This window comes from Passer domesticus, chromosome 34 (assembly GCF_036417665.1).
Source record: "Passer domesticus isolate bPasDom1 chromosome 34, bPasDom1.hap1, whole genome shotgun sequence".
In the NCBI taxonomy this organism is placed as follows: domain Eukaryota; kingdom Metazoa; phylum Chordata; class Aves; order Passeriformes; family Passeridae; genus Passer; species Passer domesticus.
The window spans coordinates 1,120,347-1,144,564 of NC_087507.1; the positions used below are offsets into that span (position 1 = coordinate 1,120,347).

The window sequence follows — 24,218 nt, forward strand, 5'->3', positions numbered from 1 at the left end:
TGGCACTGTCCCTGTCCCTGTCCCTGTCCCCACGGCAGTGGCACTGTCCCCATCCCTGTCCCCAAGGCAGTGGTAGTGTCCCTGTCCCTGTCCCTGTCCCCATGCCCCCATGGCATTGGCAGTGTCCCCAATGTGGTGACAGTGTCCCCATAGTGGTGGCACTGTCCTCATCCCTGTCCCCGTGGTGGTGGCACTGTCCCTGTCCCTGTCCCCATGGCAGTGGCACTGTCCCCAAGGGGATGGCAGTGTCCCTCCCCTTCCCATCACCCCGTGTCCCCATGGCGGTGGCAGTGTCCCTGTCCCCATGTCCTCAAGGTGGTGGCACTGTCCCCATTCCTGTCCCCGTGTCCCCAAGGCAGTGGCACTGTCTCTGTTCCTGTCCCCAAGGCAGTGGCACTGTCCCCATCCCAGTCCCCAAGGCGGTGTCACTGTCCCTGTCCCTGTCCCCGTGTCCCCAAGGCGGTGTCACTGTCCCTGTCCCTGTCCCTGTCCCTGTCCCTGTCCCTGTCCCCGTGTCCCCAAGGTGGTGGCACTGTCCCTGTCCCTGTCCCTGTCCCTGTCCCTGTCCCTGTCCCTGTCCCTGTCCCCGTGTCCCCAAGGTGGTGGCACTGTTCCTGTCCCTGTCCCTGTCCCTGTCCCTGTCCCTGTCCCTGTCCCTGTCCCTGTCCCCAAGGCGGTGGCACTGTCCCTCCCCTCCCCGTGTCCCCCCAGCCCCGGTGTCCCCAGCCCCAGGTGCCACCCGGCGCTGCCGGTGGCCTCTGCTCGACCCCGCGGGTGGCCCGGCTGATCACAGGGGACACGAATGAGTAATGAGCCACCACTGTGCCACCACAGTGCCACCACAGTGTCCCCAGTGTCACCACCTGATCACAGGGGACACGAATGAGTAATGAGCCACCACTGTGCCACCACTGTGCCACCACAGTGCCACCACTGTGCCACCAACGTCAGCACGGTGTCACCACGGTGTCACCACCTGATCACAGGGGACACTAATGAGTAATGAGCCACCACTGTGCCACCACGGTGTCCCCAATGTCACCACAGTCTCCCAGTGCCCTGTGGCCTGATCACAGGGACGTGCTAATGAGCCACCACAGTGTCCCCAGTGTCTCCACAGTGTCCCCAGTGTCACCGCCTGATCACAGGGGGACACTAATGAGCCACCACCGTGCCACCACAGTGTCACCACTGTGCCACCACGGTGTCACCATGGTGTCACCAGTGCCACTGCTGTGTCCCCAGTGCCACCACCTGATCACAGAGACGTGCTAATGAGCCACCACGGTGTCCCCAGTGCCACCGCCGTGTCCCCACGTCCCCTGTGCCACCGGCCACGTCCGGCTGTCACCCTGCAGGACGCCGGGGGGGACGCAGAGGGGACGCAGAGGGGACAGTGATGGGGACACGGGGGGGACAGGGGCTCTGCCAGTCTTTGGGGACAGGGCTGATGGGGACAGGGATGGGGACAGTGCCACCGCCATGGGGACATTGGGGTGATGATGGGGAGCAGTCAGTTGCCATGGCCCCCGTTGCCATGGCCCCCGTTGCTATGCACCCCGTTGCCATGGCCCCCGTTGCTATGCACCCCGTTGCCATGGCCCCCGTTGCTATGCACCCCGTTGCTATGGCCCCCGTTGCTATGCACCCCGTTGCTATGCACCCCGTTGCCATGGCCCCCGTTGCCATGGCCCCCCGTTGCCATGGTCCCCGTTGCTATGCACCCCGTTGCCATGGCCCCCGTTGCCATGGCCCCCCGTTGCCATGGCTCCCGTTGCCATGGCCCCCGTTGCCATGGCCCCCGTTGCTATGCACCCCCGTTGCCATGGCCCCCGTTGCCATGGCCCCCGTTGCTATGCACCCCGTTGCCATGGCCCCCGTTGCCATGGTCCCCGTTGCCATGGTCCCCGTTGCCATGGCGCCCCCGCCGCAACGTGCCCCGTCGCCATGGAAACACGTCGATGCCAACCCCCCGTTGCCGCGGAGCCCCCGTTGCTATGCGCTGCCGTAAGTCACCGCGCTGCGGCGCCGCCTGAGGTCGCGAACGCCGCCGGGAGGGGCGGGGCCGCCGGGAAAGGGCTCCGCCCCCTCTCCGCCGCTGGGCCAATCAGCTGGCGGCGACGGGGAGGAAGGGGGCGGGGCCGAGGAGCGCAGCCGGAAGAGGCCGGCGGGGAGCGGCGAGCGAGACCGGGAGGGACCGGGGAGAGCACGGTAAGTCATAGCGGTAACAGCGCCGGGAGAGCCCGGTACGGCCCGGTAACGGCGCGGTGGGAGCTCGGGAAGAGTCCGGTAAGAGCGCGGCCCGGTGAGAGCTCGGTACCGTCCGGTAACGGGGCGGTCGGAGCCCGGTACGGCCCGGTAACAGCTCGGTACGGCCCGGTACCAGCGCGGTGCGGTCCGGGGAGGGCTCGGTACCGTCCGGTAACAGCTCGGTACGGCCCGGTACGGCCCGGTAACAGCTCGGTACAAACCAGTGCTCTCTGTGTCTCTCCCAGTACAAACCAGTTCCCGCTGACGTTTCCCAGTTCCAGCTCCCAGCGACCTCCAGGGCTCAGCCATGGTGAGTGGGGGCGGGGCCACGCCGGGGTCACAGAGAGGTCACACAGGGGTCACCATGAGGTCACACTCTGAGGTCACACAGGGGTCACAGAGAGGTCACACAGGGGTCACCATGAGGTCACACTCTGAGGTCACAGTGGGGTCACAGAGAGGGTCACACAGGGGTCACACTGTGGGGTCACACCAAGGTCACAGAGAGGTCACAGAGGGGTCATGCAGGGGTCACAGAGAGGTCACAATGAGGTCACAGGGGGTCACACCAAGGTCACAGAGAGGTCTCACAGGGGTCACAGAGGGGTCATGCAGGGGTCACGCTGCAGGGTCACTGGGGGTCACAGCGGGGTCACATTGAGGTCACACTCTGGGGTCACAGAGAGGTGATTCTGAGGTCAACATGAGGTCACACTGAGGGGTCACGATGAGGTCACAGAGGGGTCACATTGCAGTGTCACTCCGGGGTCACATCAAGGTCACAGCAGGGTCACACAGGGGTCACTGGGGGTCACCCCGGGGTCACACCCCCTGACCCCTCCCCAATTCCCCGCAGGGCGAGCGCAAGGGCACCAACAAATACTACCCGCCCGACTTCGACCCCGCCAAGGTGGGCTGGGGGCTGGGGAGGGGATGGGGGGGCTGGGGAGGGGTCTGGGGGGGATTGGGGGGCTGGGGAGGGGTCTGGGGGGGGATTGGGAGGGGGCTGGGGGGGCTGGGGAGGGGTTTGGGGGGGATTGGGGGGCTGGGGAGGGGTCTGGGGGGATTGGGAGGGGGCTGGGGGGGCTGGGGAGGGGTCTGGGGGGGGATTGGGAGGGGGCTGGGGGGGGCTGGGGAGGGGTTTGGGGGGGATTGGGGGGCTGGGGGGGCTGGGGAGGGGTCTGGGGGGGGATTGGGAGGGGGCTGGGGGGGCTGGGGAGGGGTCTGGGGGGGATTGGGAGGGGGCTGGGGGGGCTGGGGAGGGGTTTGGGGGGGATTGGGGGGCTGGGGGGGCTGGGGAGGGGTCTGGGGGGGGATTGGGGGGCTGGGGAGGGGTCTGGGGGGGGATTGGGAGGGGGCTGGGGGGGCTGGGGAGGGGTTTGGGGGGGATTGGGGGGGATGGGGAGGGGTTCGGGGGGGTTTAGGGGGGATAAAAGGAGATTTGGGGGTTCTGGGGGGGATGAGGGGGTTTTGGGGAGGGATTTGGGGAGGGATTGGGGGGCTGGGGAGGGGCTTGGGGGGGTTTTGGGGGGGTTTTGGGTGGGTTTGAGTGGGCTGTGGGAGGGGGAGTTTTGGGGATCTGGAAACGGAATTTTGGGACTTTTTTTTTTTTTTTGGTGGATCCAGAATTGGAATTTGGGATTTTTTGTGAGACCAGAATTGGAATTTGGGATTTTTTGTGAGACCAGAATTGGAATTTGGGATTTTTTGGGGGGGGGCTGAAAATGGAATTTTGGGATTTTTTGGGAGGTCTGGACATGGAATTTTGGGATTTTTTTTTTTCTTTTTTTTCTGTGGGTCCGGAATTGGAATTTAGGATTTTTTTTGTGGAGTGAAAATGGAATTTGGGATTTTTTGGGGGGCCTGGAAATTAAATTTGGGATTTTTTTGTGGGCTGGAAATGGAATTTTGGGATTTTTTTGTGGGTCCAGAATTGGAATTTGGGATTTCTTTGGGTCTGCCCGTGTGTGTGTGTGGATTCTGGGGGGCCGGGTGTGCGTGTGGGGGTTTCGGGGTGCCAGAGGCGGATTTTTGGGGGTGCCACCCCCCTCTCTGACCCCCCCGGGCCCGTCCCCCCCCCCCCAGCACGGGTCCCTGAACCGGTACCACGGCAGCCACCCCCTGCGGGAGCGCGCCCGGAAGCTCTCCCAGGGCATCCTGGTCATCAGGTGGGCATCGGGGGGGCTGGGGACCCCCAAACGGCACCCCCGCACCGCCCTGAGCCCCCCAAAAACCCCCTCAAAACCCCTCCCAAAAACCCCCTCAAAACCCCTCCAAAAACCCCCTCAAAACCCCTCCAAAAACCCCCTCAAAACCCCTCCAAAAAACCCCCGAAAAATCCTCCAAAAACCCCCCAAAAAACCCCCGAAAAATCCTCCAAAAATCCCCCAAAAAACCCCCAAAAATTCCCCCCAAAAAACCCCCAAAACCCCTCAAACAACCCCAAAAACCCCTCAAACCGCTCCCCCGAAAAAACCCCAAAACCCCTCCAAAAGCCTCCCTGAAAAAATCCTCCAAAAATGCCCAAAACCCCGCAAAAAAAACCTCCAACCCCCCCCCCCCCGAAAAAAAACCCTAAAAAATCCTCCAAAACACCCCCAAAAACCCCCAGACCACTCCCCAGGCCCCCCCAAATCCCCCAAAACCCCCAGGTCCCCCAAAACCTGCCCAAATCCCCCCCAAACCCCTCCCCACGCCCCCCCAAACTCCTGGACCCCCCCAAACCCCCCCCCCAAAAACCCCCAGACCCCTCCCCAGGCCCCTCAAAACCCCCAGACCCCTCCCCAGTTTCCTCAAAAAACCCCCAGACCCCTCCCCAGGCCCCCCCAAACCCCCCAAAACCTGCCCAAATCCCCCCCAAACCCCTCCCCCGGCCCCCAAACCCCTCCCCAAGCCCCCCCAAACCCTAGACACCCCCAAACCCCCCCCAAAAACCCCCAGACCCCTCCCCAGTTTCCCCAAAAAACCCCCAGACCCCTCAAAACCTCCCAGAACCTCTCCCCAGGCCCCCCAAATCCCCCCCAAAACCCCTCCCCTGGCCCCCAAACCCCTCCCCACGCCCCCCCCAAACTCCTGGACACCCCCCAAACCCCCCCAAAATCCCCCCAAAACCCCCCTGTGCCCCCCAGGTTCGAGATGCCCTTCAACATCTGGTGCGACGGCTGCCAGAACCACATCGGCATGGGTGAGCCACGCCCCCTTTTGGGGGGGGTTTTGGGGGTCCCAAAAAGGTTGGGGGGCTCCCCAAATCTGGGGGGGGGGTTGGTTTGACGCCCCCCTCCCCTCAATTCCCCCCGCAGGGGTCAGGTACAACGCTGAGAAGAAGAAGGTGGGGAATTACTACACCACACCTGTGTACAGGTGAGGCACCGGGGGGGGCTCGGGGGGCTTGGGGGGTTTGGGGGGGCTGGGGAGGGGCTTGAGGGAATTTTGGGGGTTTTGGGGGTGTTTTGAGGGAATTCTCAGGGGCTGGGGAGGGGTTTTGGGGGAATTTTGGGGGTTTTGGGGAGGGGCTTGGGAGGTTTGGGGGGGCTGGGGAGGGGCTTGAGGGGTTTTGGGGGGGCTTTGAAGGAATTTTGGGGGGTCTGGGGGGGTTTGAGGGGTTTTGGGGGTGTTTTGAGGGGGCTGGGGAGGGGTTTTGGGGGAATTTTGGGGGTTTTGGGGAGGGGCTTGGGAGGTTTGGGGGGGCTGGGGAGGGGCTTGAGGGGTTTTGGGGGGGCTTTGAAGGAGTTTTGGGGGGTCTGGGGGGGTTTGAGGGGTTTTGGGGGTGTTTTGAGGGGGCTGGGGAGGGGTTTTGGGGGGGGTTTGAGGGAATTTTGTGGGGTTTGGGGGGGCTGGGGTGGGGTTTGAGGGGGGGTTTTGGGGGCTGGAACTGGATTTTTGGGGTGCCAGAACCACGTGTGTGGATTTTGGGGTCAGGTTCAGGTTGGGGGGATTTGAGTCAGTTTGGGGGTGCTGGGCAGGGGTTTGAGGGGGGATTTTGGGGGGCTGGAACTGGATTTTTGGGGTGCCAGAACCACATGTGTGGGTTTTGGGGGGGCTGCGTGTGTGTGTTTGGATTTTTGGGGTGCCAGAGCCGTGTCTGTGTGGATTTTGGGGTCCCCTGAGCCCCCCAGGTTCAGGTTCAGGTTGGGGGGACTGGAGGGAGTTTGGGGGGGCTGGGCAGGGGTTTGAGGGGAGATTTTGGGGGCTGGAACCGGATTTTTGACATTTTTGGCCGCCAGAACCGCGCGTGTGGATTTCCGGTGCCCGCGTGGCTTTGTGCAGACTTTTGGGGAGCCACAACCGCACGTGTGGGTTTTGGGGACCCCCAGGGGACGCTCTGGGGTCCCCCCTGAGCCCCGTTTTGCCCCCCAGGTTCAGGATGAAGTGCCACCTGTGCGTGAACCACATCGAGCTGCAGACGGACCCCGGGAACTGCGACTACGTCATCGTCAGCGGCGCGCGGCGCAAGGAGGAGCGCTGGGAGCCCGGGGACTGCGGCCAGGTGCTGCCCGACGGTGAGCCCCAGTATGGCCCAGTACGGCCCAGTATGGACCAGTAACCTCTGCCAGTCCCAGGGTCCCAGTCCCAGTGAGCCCAGTCCATCCCAGTCCATCCCAGTGCCCCCAGGGTGCTGTACTGGTGCTGGGAGCCCGGGGACTGCGGCCAGGTGCTGCCCGACGGTGAGCCCCAGTATGGCCCAGTACGGCCCAGTATGGACCAGTAACGTCTGCCAGTCCCAGGGTCCCAGTCCCAGTGAGCCCAGTCCATCCCAGTCCATCCCAGTGCCCCCACAGTGCTGGGAGCCGGGGGACTGCGGCCAGGTGCTGCCCGACGGTGAGCCCCAGTGCGGCCCAGTATGGTCCAGTATGGACCAGTAACCTCTGCCAGTCCCAGTGTCACAATCCCAGTGAGCCCAGTCCATCCCAGTCCATCCCAGTGCCCCCAGGGTGCTGTACTGGTGCTGGGAGCCCGGGGACTGCGGCCAGGTGCTGCCCGACGGTGAGCCCCAGTATGGCCCAGTATGGCCCAGTAACCTCTGCCAGTCCCAGGGTCATGATCCCAGTCATCCCAGTCCATCCCAGTCCCTCCCAGTAACCCCAGTAACCCCATTTTCCAGCTCCAGAGCAGCAGCAGCGCCTGGCCACGGACGCCATGTTCCGCCTGGAGCACGGCGTGTGCCGGGCTGTGTCACCCCCAGTGTCCCCAGTGTACCCAGTCCATCCCAGTCCATCCCAGTCCATGCCAGTATCCCCGTTTTGCAGCTCCCGAGCAGCAGCAGCGCCTGGCCACGGACGCCATGTTCCGCCTGGAGCACGGCGTGTGCTGGGCCATGTCACCCCCAGTGTCCCCAGTGTCCCCAGTCCCCTCCCAGTCCATCCCAGTCCCTCCCAGTAACCCCAGTAACCCCATTTTGCAGCCCCGGAGCAGCAGCAGCGCCTGGCCACGGACGCCATGTTCCGCCTGGAGCACGGCGTGTGCTGGGCCCTGTCACCCCCAGTGTCACCCCCGGTGTCACCCCCAGTGTCCCCAGTCCCTCCCAGTCCATCCCAGTCCCTCCCAGTCCATCCCAGTCCCTCCCAGTAACCCCAGTAACCCCGTGTTCCAGCCCCCGAGCAGCAGCAGTGCCTGGCCACGGACGCCATGTTCCGCCTGGAGCACGGCGTGTCCTGGGCCCTGTCACCCCCAGTGTCCCCAGTGTACCCAGTCCATCCCAGTCCATCCCAGTGCTCCCAGTCCCTCCCAGTAACCCCAGTATCCCATTTTGCAGCCCCGGAGCAGCAGCAGCGCCTGGCCACGGACGCCATGTTCCGCCTGGAGCACGGCGTGTCCGACCGGGGGGTCCTGGAGCGCGCCGCCCCCACCCTGACGCGCCTGCAGGAGGCCCAGAGCGCCTGGAAGGACGACTTCGGCCTCAACAGCCGCCTCAGGAGGAGGTTCCGGGTCAGTGCGGGCTCTGGGGACCCCCAAGTCCTGAAAAAACACCCCCAAATCCACGAGAAAACACCCCCAAATCCACTAAAAAACTTCCTCGAAATCCACTAAAAAACACCCCCAAATCCACGAGAAAACACCCCCAAAAAAAAAACACCCAAAACCCCCCAAAAAAACCCCAACCCCCCAAAAAAACCTCAGCCCCCCCCAAAAAAACCCCCACAAAACCTCCCCCCAAAAAAAAAAACCAAAAAAAAACCCCCAAAAAAACCCAACCCCCCCCAAAATGCTAAAAAAAAACCCCCAAAAAAAACCCCAATCCCCCCCCCCAAAAAAACAATAAAAAAAAAAACAAGAAACCAAAAAAAAAAAACCCCCAAAAAAACCCAAAAAACCCCAATTTCAGCTCCCTACCCCCCAAAAAAAATCCCGTGCTCCCTTGGGGGGTCTGCGCCCCTCGCCCCCAGCCCCATTTCCCGCAGGAGGAGAAGAAGACGCTGCGGGAGGAGGAGGAGGAGGCGGCGGCGCTGGCGAGGAAGGCCGGGCTCAGCATCCCGCTGCTCCGCGAGGAGGAGGAGGATCGGCGGCTGGCGGCGCTGCTCAGCCTGCGCGCCCCCGACTGTGAGCGGCACGGGGGGCTTGGGGGGGGTTGGGGGGGGTTGGGGGGGGACTTGAGGGGGGTTTGGGGGGGATTTGAGGGTAGATTGGGGGAGATCTGGGGGGATTTGGGGGTGCGGGGGGGATTTGGGGGGGATCTGGGGGGATTTGAGGAGGATTGGGGGGGTTTGGAGGGGATTTGAGGGGGTTTGGGGGGGATTTGGGGGGGGGGTTGAAGGGATTTGGGGGGGATTGGGAGGATTTGGGGGGATTTGAGGGGAATTTGAGGGGATTTGGGGCTCCAGGAGGGGATTTGGGGGGTTTTGGGGGGGATTTGAGGGGTTTGGAGGGGAACTGGGGGGGATTTGAGGGGGTTTGGGGGAGATTTGAGGAGGATTGGGGAAGTTTAGGGGAGATCTGGGGGGGGTTGGGGGGATTTGGGGGAGATCTGGGGGGTTTGGGGGGGATTTGGGGGAGATTGGGGGGGTTTGGGGGGATTTGAGACGGATTGGGGGAATTTGGGGGGATTTGAGGGGGTCTGGGGGGGATTTGAGGGGATTTGGGTTCCAGGAGGGGATCTGGGGGGGGGGGGTTTGGGGGAGGTTGAAGGGATTTGGGGGGCTTTGGGGGAGATTGGGGGGGATTTAGGGTCAGCATTTTGGGGTCCCCCTTTTGGGCTCAGCATTTTGGGGTCCCCATTTTGGGATCAGGATTTTGGGGTCCCCATTTTGGGGTCCCCACTTTGGGGTCCCCATTCTGGGCTCCCCCTTTTGGGGTCTCCCCTCTGGGGTCCCCACATTCCCCGTTCCCCCCCAGCCTACGAGGAGAGGCAGCGCCTCAAACGCTCCGAGATCTCCCAGCGCTCCTGGTTCGGGACCCCCCCCTCCCGCACCCCCCTCCAAAAACTGGGGCTGGGGGCGTCCCGCTCCCCCCGGGCCCCCCCGGGACCCCCCGCGACCCCCGCCGGGCTCGGCATCGTGCGGAGGGGGGGGGCGACAACCCCCGGGACCCCGCGAGACCCCCGGGAGCGGACCAGAGCCCCCCCAAACTGGGGGAGACCCCCCCCAAACTGGGGGAGACCCCCCCCAAGGTGAAGGAACCCCCGGGACCCCCCCCAAAAATGGGGAAACCTCCCGAGACCCCCCCGGTGCCGCCCCCCGGGACCCCCCCCCGGGCTGAGGGACCCTCCCGGGACCCCCCCCCAAACTGTGGACCCCCCCCCGGGGACCCCCCCCCAAAGTGGGGGACCCCCCCCCCGGGACCCCCCCGCTGCCGCCCCCGCCCCATCCCTGGTCGCCGATTATTCCGATTCCGGTTCCGAGAGCCCCTGAGCGGAAACTGGGGGGGGTCGGGACCCCCTAAACCTCCGTGTGTGTGTCGGGGGTCTCCTATCCCCCTCCCCGAGCCCCCCACTCTGTAATTTATTCCCCCAATTAAAAATTCCCGCTGAATTCCCGCTGAATTCCCGCGGTTTTGGCGCGGTTTTGCTGGTGGGGGGCGGGGGCCGCCGGAAGGGGCGGGGCTTCTATCGCCGCCCTCTCCCGGGTCTGTCCTGGTTCTATCCCGGCTCTATCGCGGCTCTGTCCCGGCCCTGTCCCGGTTCTCTCTATCCCGGCCCTGTCCCGGTTCTCTCTATCCCGGGTCTGTCCCGGTTCTCTCTATCCCGGCTCTCTCTATCCCGGGTCTGTCCCGGTTCTCTCTATCCCGGCTCTCTCTATCCCGGGTCTGTCCCGGTTCTCTCTATCCCGGCTCTCTCTATCCCGGGTCTGTCCCGGTTCTCTCTATCCCGGCTCTCTCTCTATCCCGGCTCTCTCTCTATCCCGGCTCTCTCTCTATCCCGGCTCTCTCTCTATCCCGGTTCTCTCTATCCCGGTTCTCTCTCTATCCCGGCTCTCTCTATCCCGGCTCTCTCTCTCCGGCTCTCTCTCTATCCCGGTTCTATCCCGGCTCTCTCTCTATCCCGGCTCTCTCTCTATCCCGGCTCTCTCTATCCCGGCTCTCTCTCTATCCCGGTTCTATCCCGGCTCTCTCTCTATCCCGGTTCTATCCCGGCTCTCTCTCTATCCCGGTTCTCTCTATCCCGGCTCTCTCTCTATCCCGGCTCTCTCTATCCCGGTTCTATCCCGGCTCTCTCTCTATCCCGGCTCTCTCTCTATCCGGTTCTATCCCGGCTCTCTCTCTATCCCGGCTCTCTCTGTCCCGCTCCCGTCCCGGCTCTCTCTATCCCGGCTCTCTCTCTATCCCGCTCCTGTCCCGTTCCTGTCCCGGTTCTATCCCGCTCCCGTCCCGCTCCCTCTATCCCGGCTCTCTCTCTATCCCGCTCCCGTCCCGCTCCTGTCCCGGCTCTATCCCGCTCCTGTCCCGTTCCTGTCCCGCTCCTGTCCCGGCTCTCCCTGTCCCGGCTCTCCCTGTCCCGGCCCTGTCCCGGTTGTGCCCCGATGGCGCTGCAGTCGCTCCGCTACCGCCGCGGCTCCCTGCAGCTGCTGAACCAGCGGCTGCTGCCGGGGCAGCTCCGCTACGAGCGGGTGGGGGGCGTGGAGCGGGCCTGGGGCGCCATCCGCGACATGGAGGTGAGCGGGACCCCCCGAGAGACCCCCCCCCGAGACCCCCTGACCCCCCCCGAGACCCCCTGACCCCTTCAACCCAATCCTGACCCCCCCAGAGACCCCCGAGACCCCCTGACCCCCCCCCGATACCCCCTGACCCCCCCCCGAGACCCCCTGAGACCCCCAAGAGACCCCCGGACCCACCCCCGAGACCCCCTGACCCCTTCAACCCAATCCTGACCCCCCCAGAGACCCCCGGACCCACCCTGAGAGACCCTCTGACCCCACCTGAGACCCCCGGTACTCCCTGACCCCCTCCAGAGACCACCGAGACCCCCTGACCCATTCAACCCAATCCTGACACCCCCAGAGACCCCCGAGACCCCCTGACCCCCCCAACCCAAATCCTGACCCCTCCCCAGATACCCCCCCCCCAATCCTGACAACCCCCCCCCCCAAACCCCCACCCCTTTTTGGGGACCCCCAATCCACCCGGGGGGGGGGTCTCAGGTGCTGTTCTGTGCCCCCTCCCCGGGTTTTGGGGACCCCCAGTCCATTTTGGGGGTCTCAGGTGCCGTTCTGTGCCCCCCAGATGCGGGGGGCTCCGGCCATCGCCCCTTGAGGGACCCCAGTCCATTTTGGGGGGTCTCAGGGTTGGTTCTGTGCCCCCTGTCCGGGTTTTTGGGGACCCCAAATCCATTTTGGGGGGTCTCAGGTGCCGTTCTGTGCCCCCAGGTGCGGGGGGCTCCGGCCATCGCCCCTTGAGGGACCCCCAGTCCATTTTGGGGGGTCTCAGGTGCCGTTTGTGCCCCCTGTTTGGGTTTTTGGGGGTTTTTGGGGACCCCCAGTCCATTTTGGGGGGTCTCAGGTGCCGTTTGTGCCCCCAGGTGCGGGGGGCTCCGGCCATCGCCCTGCTGGGCTGCCTCAGCCTGGCCGTGGAGCTGGCGGGGGGCGCGGGCCCCCAGGACGATTTGGGGGCGCTGGAGGAGTTTGTGGGGCAGAAATTGGGGTTCCTGCTCAGCGCCCGCCCCACGGCCGCCAACCTGGCCCGGGAGGCCGAGAGGCTGCGGGGGTGGGTCCGGAAAAAGGTGGAGACCCCCGGGGTGACCCCCCAGGAGCTGCGGGAGAGGTAACGGGGCGCTGGGGAGGGGGACTGGGGGGTTTGGGGGGGGTTTGGGGGTCCCAGGTGGGGATTTGGGGGGATTTGAGGGAGTTTGAGGGGTTTTGGGGCGTTTGGGGGGGATCTGAGGGGGTTTTTGGGAGATTTGAGGGGATTTTGGGGGGCGATTTGGGGTTCCTGGGGGCGATTTGGGGTGGATTTTGGAGTCAGGATTTGGGGTCAGGATTTGGGATGGATTTGTGGCAGATTTTGGGGTCGCCACCCCCGTTTCCCCCAGCATCATCAAGTACATCGAGGGGCTGCTGGGCTGGGTTTGGGGTTGGGTTTGGGGTCAGGATTTGGGGATGGGGTTTGGGTGAATTTTGGGGTGGGTTTTGGGTGAATTTTGGGGTAGATTTGGGCTGGATTTGGGGCAGATTTTGGGGTCACCACCCCATTTTCCCCCCAGCATCATCGAGTACATCGAGGGGCTGCTGGGCTGGGTTTGGGGTCAGGATTGGGGATGGGTTTTGGGTGAATTTGGGCTGGATTTGGGGTGAATTTGGGCTGGATTTGGGGTGGATTTGGGCTGAATTTGGGGTGGGTTTCTGTTTCCCCCCAGCATCATCGAGTACATCGAGGGGCTGCTGGCCAAGGGACCGCCGTGACAATCGCAGCATCGGCGCCCACGGGGCCGAGCACATCCTGGGGGGGGTCCCGGGGGGGGGCCCCGTCACCCTCCTGACCCACTGCAACACCGGGGACCCTCGCCACGGCGGGCTACGGCACCGCGCTGGGTACGGCACTGGGGGAACTGGGGTGAACTGGGAGGGGACTGGGGGGGAAATGGGATGGACTGGGGGGGGATTGGGGGGGAAATGGGATGGACTGGGGGGACTAGGGGGATACTGGGAGGGACTGGAGGAGCACTGGGAGGGGATTGGGATAAACTGGGAGGGGACTGGGCGGGAGTGGGATGGATTGGGGGGGACTGGAGGATCCTGGGAGGGACTGGGTTATACTGGGAGGGAACTGGGAGGCACTGGGGGGGCTCTGTGCCCTATTTTTCCCCCTGGGGATTTTGGGGCCTCTCTGTGGGGGGTGTCCTTGAGTGTCCCCCCCCGGTGTCCCCCATGTCCCTGAGTGTCCCCCCCGTGTCCTCAGGGGTGGTGTGGGCCCTGCACGAGTGGGGGGCTCTGTCATTGAGTGTCCCCCCCGTGTCCCCCCCATGTCCCTGAGTGTCCCCTCGTGTCCCTGAGGTGTCCCTGACTGTCCCCCCCGTGTCCCAGGCGTGGTGCGGGCCCTGCACGAGCGGGGGGGCTCTGTCCCTGAGTGTCCCCCCCTGTCTCCCTGAGGTGTCCCTGACGTGTCCCCCCGGTGTCCCCAGGCGTGGTGTGGGCCCTGCACGAGCGGGGGGCTCTGTCTCTGAGTGTCCCCCCATATCCCTGAGGTGTCCCCCCCTGTCCCCAGGCGTGGTGCGGGCCCTGCACGAGCGGGGCTCGCTGTCCCTGAGTGTCCCCCCTGTCTCCCTGAGGTGTCCCTGACGTGTCCCCCCGTGTCCCTGAGGTGTCCCTGACGTGTCCCCCCCCGTCCCCAGGCGTGGTGCGGGCCCCTGCACGAGCGGGGGGCTCTGTCCCCCCGTGTCCCTGAGGTGTCTCTGAGTGTCCCCCCGTGTCCCTGAGGTGTCCCCCCCGTGTCCCCCCGTGTCCCAGGCGTGGTGTGGGCCCTGCACGAGCGGGGGGCTCTGTCCCTGAGTGTCCCCCGTGTCCCTGAGGTGTCTCTGAGTGTCCCCCCATATCCCTGAGGTGTCTCTGAGTGTCCCCCCATGTCCCTGAGATGTCCCCCCCGTGTCCCCCCGTGTCCCCAGGCGTGGTGCGGGCCCTGCACGAGCGGGGCTCGCTGTCCCGCGTGTTCTGCACCGAGACCCGGCCCTACAACCAGGGCTCGCGGCTCTCGGCGCTGGAGCTGCGCCACGACGGGATCCCGGTGACGCTGATCGCCGACAGCGCCGCGGCCGCCGCCATGCGGGAGCACCGCGTGCACGGTGAGGGGACAGGGGGACATGGGGACACCGGGACAGGGGACAGGGGGACATGGGGACACCGGGACAGGGGACACCAGGGGGACACGGAGAACGGGGTGCGGGAGCACGATGTGCACGGTGAGGGGACACGGGGACACTGGGACAGGGGACACCAGGACAGGGCAGGGGACACCAGGACAGGGGACACCGGGACACGGAGAATGGGGTGGGGGAGCACAGAGTGGGGGGGGACAGAAGGGCACAGGATGGGGACACAGAGCAGGGGGTGGGGGACACACGGAGTGGGATGGGGACGAGGAGGAGGGACACGGGATGGGTGACGGGGTGGGCACACAGAGCAGGATGGGGACAGGGAAAAGGGACTCAGGGTGGGTGACAGGATTGGGGCACACAGAACAGGGTGAGGGGACACGGGGTGGGGACACAGAATGGGATGGGGACACAGAACGGGGTGGGGACAAGGAAAAGGGGCACGGGGTGGGGCCAGGTGACACAGGCCAGGACAGGGACAAAGAGCAGGGGCCGTGGTGGCCCCCCGGTGACGCAGCCCCTCCGTGTCCCCAGCCGTGGTGGTGGGCGCCGACCGCGTGGCGGCCAACGGCGACGTGGCCAACAAGATCGGGACGTTCCAGCTGGCGCTGGCCGCGCGCCACCTGCACGTCCCCTTCTACGTGGCCGCCCCCAGCAGCACCTGCGACCCCGCGCTGGCCTCGGGCGGCCTCATCCCCATCGAGGAGCGGCCGGGCAGCGAGCTCACCCAGCTCGGGGGCGTCCTCCTGGCCGAGCCCGGTGGGTGCCGGGCCGGGGCTGGAGGCTGGAGGCTGGGGGGCACGTGGAGCCCCCGCCTTGGGGGTGCTGGGGGGTCTGGGGGTGCTCTCAGGGGGGTCTTGGGGGTCCTGGTGAGTCTGGGGAGGCTCTGGGGGGGCATCTCAGTGCTCTCAGAGGGTCTCCGTGGGTCTGGGGGTGCTCTCAGGGGGGTCTTGGGGGTCCTGATGAGTCTGGGGGTGCTCTCAGGGGGGTCTCAGTGCTCTCAGAGGGTCTGGGGGGGCTCTCGGGGGGCTCTTGGTACTTTCTCAGGGGTCTCGGTGGGTCTGGGGGTGCTCTCGGGGGGTTCCCGGGGGTCTCAGAGGGTTGCTGTGCCGGGTTCGGGGTTCCCTGATGGGTCAGGGGGGGCTGGGGTCGCTGCCAGAGCCCCCCTGACCCCGTGTACCCCCTCCCCCCCCCCCCGTGCAGACGTGGACGTGTGGAACCCGGCCTTTGACGTCACGCCGCACGAGCTGATCACGGGGGGCATCATCACGGAGTGGGGGGTCTTCGCCCCCTCGCAGGCGTGCCGGGAGGTGGCGGAGCGCGAGGAGCGGTGACGGCTTCCGCCCCGGTGCATCCCGGCAGCCTTTGCAGGACCAAAGCCTCGGTAAATCCCGGCAGACTTTGCGGCACTTCCGCCTCGGTGTATCCCGGCAGCCTTTGCGGCAATAAAGCCTCGATAAATCCCGGCAGCCTTTGCGCACTTCCGCCCCGGTGTATCCCGGCATCCCTTGCGGCATTAATGCCCCGGTATATCCCGGCGCCCCTTGCGGCATTAACGCCCGGTATATCCCGGCAGCCCTTGCGCACTTCCGCCCCGGTATATCCCGGCACCCCTTGCGGCATTAACGCCCCGGTATACCCCGGCACCCTTTGCGCACTTCCGCCCCGGTATATCCCGGCACCCTTTTGCGCACTTCCGCCCCGGTGTATCCCGGCACACCTTGCGCACTTCCGCCCCGGTGTATCCCGGCGCCCGTTGCGGCATTAACGCCCCGGTATATCCCGCCATCCTTTGCGCACTTCCGCCCCGGTATATCCCGGCGCCCCTTGCGGCATTAACGCCCCGGTATATCCCGGCAGCCCTTGCGCACTTCCGCCCCGGTATATCCCGGCACCCCTTGCGGCATTAACGCCCCGGTATATCCCGGCACCCTTTGCGCACTTCCGCCCCGGTATATCCCGGCACCCTTTGCGCACTTCCGCCCCGGTGTATCCCGGCACACCTTGCGCACTTCCGCCCCGGTGTATCCCGGCGCCCCTTGCGGCATTAACGCCCCGGTATATCCCGCCATCCTTTGCGCACTTCCGCCCCGGTATATCCCGGCGCCCCTTGCGGCATTAACGCCCCGGTATATCCCGGCAGCCCTTGCGCAGTTCCGCCCCGGTGCATCCCGGCGTGCCCCGCGCTCCCTCACGGCCGCCATGGCGCAGGGCCGGCCCAAGGCCGCGGCCAAGCGCCCCAAGGCGGCGGCGGCGGCGGCGCGGAGCGCTCGGGGCCCGCGGAAAGGAGGTGCGGCGGGGCCCGGGACGGGGGCCCGGGGCGGGGGCTCGGGGCCCGGGGCGGGGGCTCGGGGCTCGGGGCGGGGGCTCGGGGCCCGGGCGGGCCGGGGGCTCTCCCCGCGGGGCGGGCGGGAGGCGGCCCCGGCGCTCCGGTGGGCGGGCGGGCCCCGCGGCGGCCCCGGGCGCTCTCCGGTGCCCCTGAGCCGGCCCCGGGGTCTCAGCCCGGCTCGCTCCCGCAGGCCGCACCATCGCCCCCAAGAAGCTGCGCGTGATCCAGCAGCAGAAGCTGAAGAAGGTGAGGCGGGGGGTCCCGCGGGGGCCGGGGGCTCTCCCCCGAGCCCCCCTGAGCCCCCGGTGCTCCCGCAGCGGCTGGAGGTCGGGATCCGGGCGCGCATCGAGCGGGAGGCCGTGCAGCGGGCGCAGGGCGCGCTGCCCAAGAAGCTGGCCCTGCTGACGGCGCCCAAGGGCGGCAAGGACAGCGCCAAGAAGGGCCGGGGCTGAGCCCGGGACCCCCGGCAGCGACCCCCGCACCGCCGGGACTGAGCTCCACCCGGCTCCGGGGCAGTCCCGGCTGATCGCAGCCCCGAGACCCCCGGAACCATCCCCGAACCCCGCCCTGGGGAAATGCAGGCTCCTCTCAGCCCCACAGAATCCCCCAGGAACGACCCCTGAACCCCCTCCGTGAGCTCCAAAAGGGTCTGGGGCAGTCCGGGCTGATCGCAGCCCCGAGACCCCCGGGAGCGACCCCCGCAGCCGGGGGGAATCCGGGCCGTTCTCAGCCTTTAATAAAAGGGATTTGTGTCCTGCCCTCGCCCGCGGCGCCGTGTCTGGTGTTTGGGGGTCGCAGAAGGGATTGGGGGGCTCCTGCAGGGGATATCTGGGGAGGGGGGTGAACACTGGGGGGTCCTGAGGGGGTCCCGGTGCCCCCGGGAGGGTTCTGGGGGCTGGGTAAGGGTCCCTGGGGGTCTCGGGGTCCCCAGGGGGGTCGTGCTGTCCCCCGGAGGGGGTCACTGGGGGGGTCCTGGTGTCTTCAAGGGGTTCTTGGGGGTCCTGTGGGTCCCTCAGAGGCTCCTGAGAGGGGGTCTCGGTATCCTTGGGGGTCCCGGTGGGTCTGGGGGTGCTCTCGGGAGGGTCTCGGTGGATTTGGGGAGGGTCTCAGAGGTCCTGGTGGGTCTGGGGGTGCTCTTGGGGGGTCCCGGTGGGTCTGGGGGCGCTCCCTCGGGGGGTCCCCGGGGCTTTGGGGGGGTTCCCGCCCCTCCCCCGTTTCCCGCCGCCGCCACAACTTTATGAATGAACCCCTAAGCCCCGCCCCTCCCCGCGCTGATTGGCCAGCTGCGCTTTGACTGACAGCCCGCCCCGCCCGGCGCTGATTGACAGCTGCGCCAGCCGCGGCAGCCAATGGGAGCGCTGCGGGGGGCGTGGCCACCGCTTAAAGGCGCCGCGCCCCTTTTTGGGCGGGGCAAAGCCACGTGGGTGCCTCCCCTCCCCCCACCCTGGGTGTGGCCGCCGCCCGAGCCCCGCCCCCAATGACGTCAGGGAAATTCCCTGGAATCGGCGCCGCCGGGTTTATTTTGGGAAACAAACAGGGAACGGTTGGGGGAGGGGCCGCACGCCGAACCCCCCCGGGGCCTCGCGCGGGGCGGGGCCCCCCCGGACCCCCCCCAAACCCCGCCCGTGACTCACCCGGAGCCGCCGGGGCTCGCCCGGGACCGGGGACGGGCGGGGGGGGGACGGGGAACGCCCCACGGACCCCCCAAAAAAACGCCAAAGACCCCCCGAAAATCCCACAGACCCCTTCCCAAAAAAATCCTCGGACCCCCACAAAAACCCACGGACCCCCCCCAAAAATCCCATAGATCCCCCCCACAAATCCCACAGACCTCCCTTAAAAAAAATCCCGGACCCCCCCAAAAAGTCCCACAGACCCCCCCCAAAAAAATCCCACAGATCCCCCCAAAATCCGCCCGTGCCCCCCCGCTGATTTCTGGGTGACCCCTGGGGGGGTTTTGGGGTCTCGCTGAGCTCGGGGAGTGACCGCGGGGTTTTGGTGGGGGGGGTCTCCCCCGGGGGGGGCTCCCCGGGAATTGGGGACCCCCGGGGGGGTCTCGGGGCGCGGGGGCCCGACCCCTGTTCCTGCTGAACTGAGCCAGTTTATCCAAAGCAACTGCAAATCAGCTCAGCGGGCACCGGGGGCGGCGCCCGGGGGTCCCCGGGGGTCCCGGGGCTGGGGGGGGGTCCCGGGGTTCCCGGCCGTGCCGCAGCACTCGGGGTTTTTGGGGTATTTTTTTTGGGGGGGGGGGCGTTGCGGTGTTTCGGGGGATCCCGGGCTCCAAGGGGGTTTGGGGGAGCCCCGAAAATTTTAATTTTAATTTTTTTGGGTTTTTTTTTTTGGGGGGGGGTCGTCCCTCAGTGCGGGCGAGGGGGCGGGGGGCGGAACTTAGCCACTGTGAACACGGCGCGGCTGGACTCTGTTCACAGGTGGGCTAAGCCCTGCCCCCCCCTGCCCCCGAAACCACCCGAAACCACCCCAAAACCACCCCGAACCGCCCCGAAACCCCCTCCCCAAAATAACCCCCCCAGGACCCCCCAAACCCCCCCCCCGGCACGGCGGCGGGGGGCTGGGGCCCGTTGGAAATCCCTGGCAATGTGATTTTGGGCAAAAAACGGTAAAAAAATCCCAAAGCCAGGAACCCCGGCGGGCGGCAGCGGGGTGGGGGAGGGGTCGGACATCGCCCCCCCCCTCGGTGGGGTGGGGGAGGGGTCGGACACCCCCTCCCCCCCCGTGAGGGTCCCGGTGCTCCCTGGGGGCGTCCGAGCGTCGGGGTCACCTGTGGGAACGGGGGAGGGGTCAGGGGGGTCTCCAGGGGGGTTTGGGGGGTCCCGGGGGGTCTCAGGTGCTGGGGGAGGGGTCTCAGGTGCTGGGGGAGGGGTCTCCAGGTGTTTGGGGAGGGGTCTCGAGGTGTTTTTCGGGGGTCACCAGGTGTGTTTGGGGGTCTCCGGCTATTTTTGGGGGTGGGTCTCAAAGTATTTTGGGAGTTCCAGGGGGGTCTTGAGGTGTTTTTTTGGGGTCTCCAGGTGGGTTTGGGGGGGCTCCAGGAGGGTCTCGAGGTGTTTGGGGGGGGTCTCCAGGTGTTTGGGGGGGGTCTCCAGGTGTTTTTTTGGGGTCTCGAGGCGTTTTTGGGGGTATCCAGGGGGGTCTCCGGGTGTTTTTTGGGGTCTCCAGGTGGTTTTGAGGGGGTCCAGGGGGGTCCCGGGGAGATGGGATGGGGACACTGAGGGGACACAGAGGGGACGGGACGGTGGCACCGGGACAAGACTGGGGACAGGACCGGGGGACAGGACCGGGGGACACGGACACGGCACCGGGACAGGCTCGGGGACGCTGCAGGGGACACTGCTGGCTGTCCCCAGCCCCGGGGCACCGCCACCGCTCCGGGCCGTGCCACGTCCCCGGCGTCCCCTCGCTGTCCCCAGGGCGGGACGGCCACTCCGGGACCCCCTGGATGTCCCCACGGGGCCGTGCCCCGCGTGCCCGGTGCCACCGCTGTCCCCAAGGTGTCCCCGAGGTGTCCCCGGGGTGTCCCCGAGGTGTCCCCAAGGTGTCCCCGGGGTGTCCCCCGCTGTCCCCGGGGTGTCCCCGGCCCGGCCGCGCTGTCGCGGCCCGGGTGGCCCCGGTGTCCCCGATGTCCCCGGGGCTCTGCCGGCGCCATGTGGGACCCACGAGGCCCCGCCCGGCCGTGACATCAGCGTCGTCACGACAACGGGGCGACTTCAAAGGGAATCGGGTGGAACCGGCCCAAAATCCGGGGGTAAACAGCGGCGGCGGCACCGAGCGGCCCGGGGGGCTCGGGGGGGGGCTCGGGGGGGTTTGAGGGGCGCCCCGACCCCCGCTGCCCACCGGGGGGGTCGCGACAATCGCGACAATCGCGACAGCGGCGGCGCCCCCGGTGCCGGCGGGGCTCGGCCGCCCCCGGTACCGGCGGCACCGGCAGCGCCACGAGGGGCTGGGGGGGTCCCCAAACCCGGGGGGGTCCCCAAACCCGGGGGTCCCCAAACCCGGGGGGTCCCCAGGAAGGCGCCACCGTGGCCGTGACAGCGCCGGTGCCACCGCGCCCCCCAAGCGTGGGGCGGGGGGGCGACCTCGCCTTTTTGGGGAGGGGGGTGGGGGGCTCGGATTTGCCCCCCGCCCCCGAGTCCTGAGGGGTTTTTTTGGGGGCCCCCCCGCCGTGCCCGGTTTTGGGGCCCCTCCCGGTGCCCCCCCGGCGCCAGGGCGGTGCCGGCCCGGCCGCCCCGACCGGCTCCCGCGGCCCCGGGCGGGGGCGGCCCCGGCGGGGGGGGCCCCGGCGGGGGGGGCCCGGTGCCAAAATTCCCACCTTCGGCCCCAAAAGCGAGCGGGAAAAGGCGGCGGCGCCGCCCGACGCCCGCGGAATGCGGCAGCGGGGCCGGGGGGCTGCGGGGGCCGGGGGGGCTTTTTGGGGTGGGGGGGCTGATCTGGGGGGCCATGAGGGGCTGGGGGGGGGTGAGGGGGCGGGGGGCGCTGCGGGTCGGGGGGTCGCGAGGCCAAAGGGGTGAGGCCGGGGGGTTTTGGGGGGTCCCAAGGATGGGGCGCGGTGGGTCTGGGGGCTCCGGGGGGGGCTGGGATTTGAGGGGGGGTCCAACAGCGGGGGGGGGGAACCGGCACCGGGCGGGTCTGGGGGTCTCCAGGCCCGGGGGGTCTGCAGGGTTTTGGGGGTCCCACAGCGGGAGGGCTCCGAGGTCTGGGGGTGTCGCAGCAGGTGGGGCTGAGACCCCCGAACCGGGGGGGGCTCCGGCGTTGGGGGTCCGGGCGGGGGGGGGTGAGATTTGGGGTTCAGGGTGGGAGGGGGGGATCTGTGGGGTTTGGGGGGGGGGGTCAGTGGGTCTGGGAGGGGTCAGTGGGTTTGGGGGGGGGTCTCATGCCGGTGGGGGCGTGCGGGATTTTGGGGTTCCCAAACCGGAGCCGCTCCCTGAGTTCGGGGCTCCGGACGGGGGGGGGGGGGCTGAGATTTCTGGGGTGGGGGGGGGTCAGTGGTTTTGGGGGGGGGGATCAGTGGATTTTAGGGGGGGGGTCCCGCGCCGGGGTGGGGGGTCCCGGGCGGCTCCGGCGTGGCTCGGGCCCAGCGGCGGGGGCGGGGGCGGGCCGGGGCCGCCCCGGCGGCGCGGGGGGAAAGGATGAATCACCGCCCGGCGCCGCCGCCCCCCCGGGCCCCCCCGCCCGAGCCCACGCCCCACCGGCACACCCCCCCCCGTTAAAATAACCCCCCCCGAGGGCGGGACCCCTCCCCAGACCCCCCCCGCCGCCCCCCGAGCCTCGCGCCGTCGATGCGGCCCCGGAGCGCGGAGCGCTCCCGGCGGGACCGGCGGAGCCGCGGCCGTTCCCGCCAGCCCCGGGCGGGCACGAGGCCCCGCCGCGCTCCCGGAACCTTCCAGCGCCCCCCGCTACTCACCGGCGGCGGGGAACGGGGGGTCCCGGGGGGCGCGGGGGGGGGCAGCGGCCGGGCAGGGGGGCTCCCGGGGGCTCCCCAAGTCTCTGACTTTTACTCCAAGAAGGGAAACGCTTTTAAAACGCTTCGCTCCGCCCCGGGAGCGACGAGGCCGCGGCGGCGGCGGGGAACGGGGGGGCGCGGGGGAAGGAGGAGGGACCGGGATCGCCTCCGCCCGCCCCGGGACCGCCCCGGGACCGCCCCGGGGCCGCGCGGGACCCCCGGGACCGAGCCCCGACCCCCGGGACCGAGCCCGGAGCCCGCATGGGACCCCCGGGATCGACCCCGGGACCCCCGGGACCGCCCCCGGGCCGCGCGGGACCCCCGAGATTGACCCCCGGACCCCGCACGGCCCCGCAGCGGCGGCACCGGGAGGGAGTGGGGGGGCTTCGTGCCCCATGTGCCCCATGGCGAGGGGGCTTCGTGCCCCATGGCAGGGGATCTCTGCCCCATGGAGAGGGGGCTTTGTGCCCCATAGAAAGGGGGCTTCGTGCCCCATGGAGAGGGGTATCAGTGCCCCATGGCAGGGGATCTGTGCCCCATGGCGAGGGGGCTTCGTGCCCCATGGAAAGGGGTATCAGTGCCCCATGGCAGGGGATCTGTGCCCCATGGTGAGGGGGCTTCGTGCCCCATGGCAGGGGGATCTCTGCCCCATGGAAAGGGGGCTTTGTGCCCCATGGAGAGGGGTGTCAGTGCCACACGTGCCCCCGTGGCGAGGGGATCACAGTGATGTGTGCCCCACCTGCCCCATGGCGAGGGGGCTTCGTGCCCCCTGGCCAAGGGGATCCGTGCCCCCCAGGAAGGGATCCCGCTGCCCCATGGCACAGGGACGGTGTGCCCCACAGAAAGGGGGTTCAGTGCCCCACAGAGAGGGGGTTCAGTGCCCCACAAAGAGGGGGTTCAGTGCCCCACAGAGAGGGGGTTCAGTGCCCCATGGCACAAGGGGTTCAGTGCCCTATGGCAAGGGGGTTCGGTGCCCCACAGAGAGGGGGTTCAGTGCCCCACAGAGAGGGGGTTCAGTGCCCCATGGCACAGGGACGGTGTGCCCCACACAAAGGGGGTTCAGTGCCCCACACAAAGGGGGTTCAGTGCCCCACAGAGAGGGGGTTCAGTGCCCCATGGCACAAGGGGTTCAGTGCCCTATGGCAAGGGGGTTCAGTGCCCCACAGAAAGGGGGTTCGGTGCCCCACAGAGAGGGGGTTCAGTGCCCCATGGCACAGGGACGGTGTGCCCCACAGAGAGGGGGTTCAGTGCCCCATGGCACAGGGACCGTGTGCCCCACAGAAAGGGGGTTCGGTGCCCCACAGAAAGGGGGTTCAGTGCCCCACAGAAAGCAGGCTCCCTGCCCCATGGCACAGGGTCTGTGTGCCCCACACAAAGGGGGTTTATGCCCCACAGAAAGCGGGTTCCCTGCCCCATGGCAAGGGGGTTCGCTGCCCCATGGCACAGGGTCTGCATGCCCCACACAAAGGGGGTTTATGCCCCACAGATGGGGGTTCTCTGCCCCATGGCAAGGGGGTTCAGTGCCCCACAGAAAGCGGGGTCCCTGCCCCATGGCACAAGGGGTTCAGTGCCCCACAGAAAGTGGGGTCCCTGCCCCATGGCGCTCCCCACATCAGCAGCCCCCCGTGCCCCACGGCCGGGGGCCGCGCACCCCACAGCGCTGCCGTGGGGCGCCAGAGGCACAGCGGGGCCGGGGGGGCCGGGGGTCACCATGGCGATGCTGCACACACAGACATTAAACAGAGTTTTATATCGGAAGTAGCGAAACCACAGCGCGTCACTGCTGCCGCGGCGCCAGCCCTGCCCCACTGCCAGCCCTGCCCCACGGCCGGCTCTGCCCCACAGCCAGCCCTGCCCCACTGCCAGCCCTGCCCCACTGCCCTGCCCCACTGCCAGCCCTGCCCCACTGCCCTGCCCCACTGCCAGCCCCACTGCCAGCCCTGCCCCACTGC

General features: G+C 67.7%; 3 protein-coding genes across 5 annotated transcripts; all 3 read left to right on the forward strand.

The window, feature by feature from the left end:
• Positions 1–2,120: 2,120 nt before the first annotated feature.
• On the forward strand, positions 2,121–9,933 carry YJU2B (YJU2 splicing factor homolog B). 3 transcript variants are annotated; one of them, XM_064402054.1, is made up of 10 exons: positions 2,121–2,211; positions 2,496–2,560; positions 3,107–3,160; positions 4,336–4,418; positions 5,379–5,434; positions 5,550–5,610; positions 6,607–6,749; positions 8,003–8,175; positions 8,649–8,787; positions 9,580–9,933. In XM_064402054.1, exons 2-10 carry the CDS (start codon positions 2,558–2,560, stop codon positions 9,855–9,857), a joined length of 990 nt encoding a protein of 329 aa, XP_064258124.1. In that variant the 5' UTR covers positions 2,121–2,211; positions 2,496–2,557; the 3' UTR covers positions 9,858–9,933. The 3 variants fall into 3 exon arrangements, with proteins under 3 accessions (XP_064258124.1, XP_064258125.1, XP_064258123.1); XM_064402055.1 differs by lacking the exon at positions 2,121–2,211 and adding an exon at positions 2,241–2,289; XM_064402053.1 differs by lacking the exon at positions 2,121–2,211 and having other exon boundaries at positions 2,464–2,560.
• Positions 9,934–10,877: 944 nt separating this feature from the next.
• On the forward strand, positions 10,878–15,946 carry MRI1 (methylthioribose-1-phosphate isomerase 1). The gene is given in 8 exon segments (XM_064402052.1): positions 10,878–11,333; positions 12,197–12,438; positions 13,031–13,064; positions 13,066–13,167; positions 13,169–13,205; positions 14,276–14,452; positions 15,017–15,241; positions 15,686–15,946. Coding segments are annotated over 8 exon segments (1,080 nt in total). The 5' UTR covers positions 10,878–11,201; the 3' UTR covers positions 15,817–15,946.
• A 664-nt stretch (positions 15,947–16,610) lies between these two features.
• C34H19orf53 (chromosome 34 C19orf53 homolog) lies at positions 16,611–17,574 on the forward strand. The gene is made up of 3 exons (XM_064402057.1): positions 16,611–16,772; positions 17,002–17,057; positions 17,129–17,574. The coding sequence occupies exons 1-3, from the start codon at positions 16,685–16,687 to the stop codon at positions 17,261–17,263; spliced, it is 279 nt and encodes a 92-aa protein (XP_064258127.1). The 5' UTR covers positions 16,611–16,684; the 3' UTR covers positions 17,264–17,574.
• The last annotated feature ends 6,644 nt before the right edge of the window (positions 17,575–24,218 follow it).

Bases quoted from the DNA above. Each gene is read 5' to 3' on its own strand.
- YJU2B (XM_064402054.1), top strand. The intron at 5,611-6,606 runs GTGAGGCACCGG...TTTGCCCCCCAG, and splicing joins TACACCACACCTGTGTACAG to GTTCAGGATGAAGTGCCACC. The intron at 8,788-9,579 runs GTGAGCGGCACG...GTTCCCCCCCAG, and splicing joins CAGCCTGCGCGCCCCCGACT to CCTACGAGGAGAGGCAGCGC.
- C34H19orf53 (XM_064402057.1), top strand. From the start codon at position 16,685: ATGGCGCAGGGCCGGCCCAAGGCCGCGGCCAAGCGCCCCAAGGCGGCG. The intron at 16,773-17,001 runs GTGCGGCGGGGC...TCGCTCCCGCAG, and splicing joins TCGGGGCCCGCGGAAAGGAG to GCCGCACCATCGCCCCCAAG. The intron at 17,058-17,128 runs GTGAGGCGGGGG...GTGCTCCCGCAG, and splicing joins AGCAGCAGAAGCTGAAGAAG to CGGCTGGAGGTCGGGATCCG.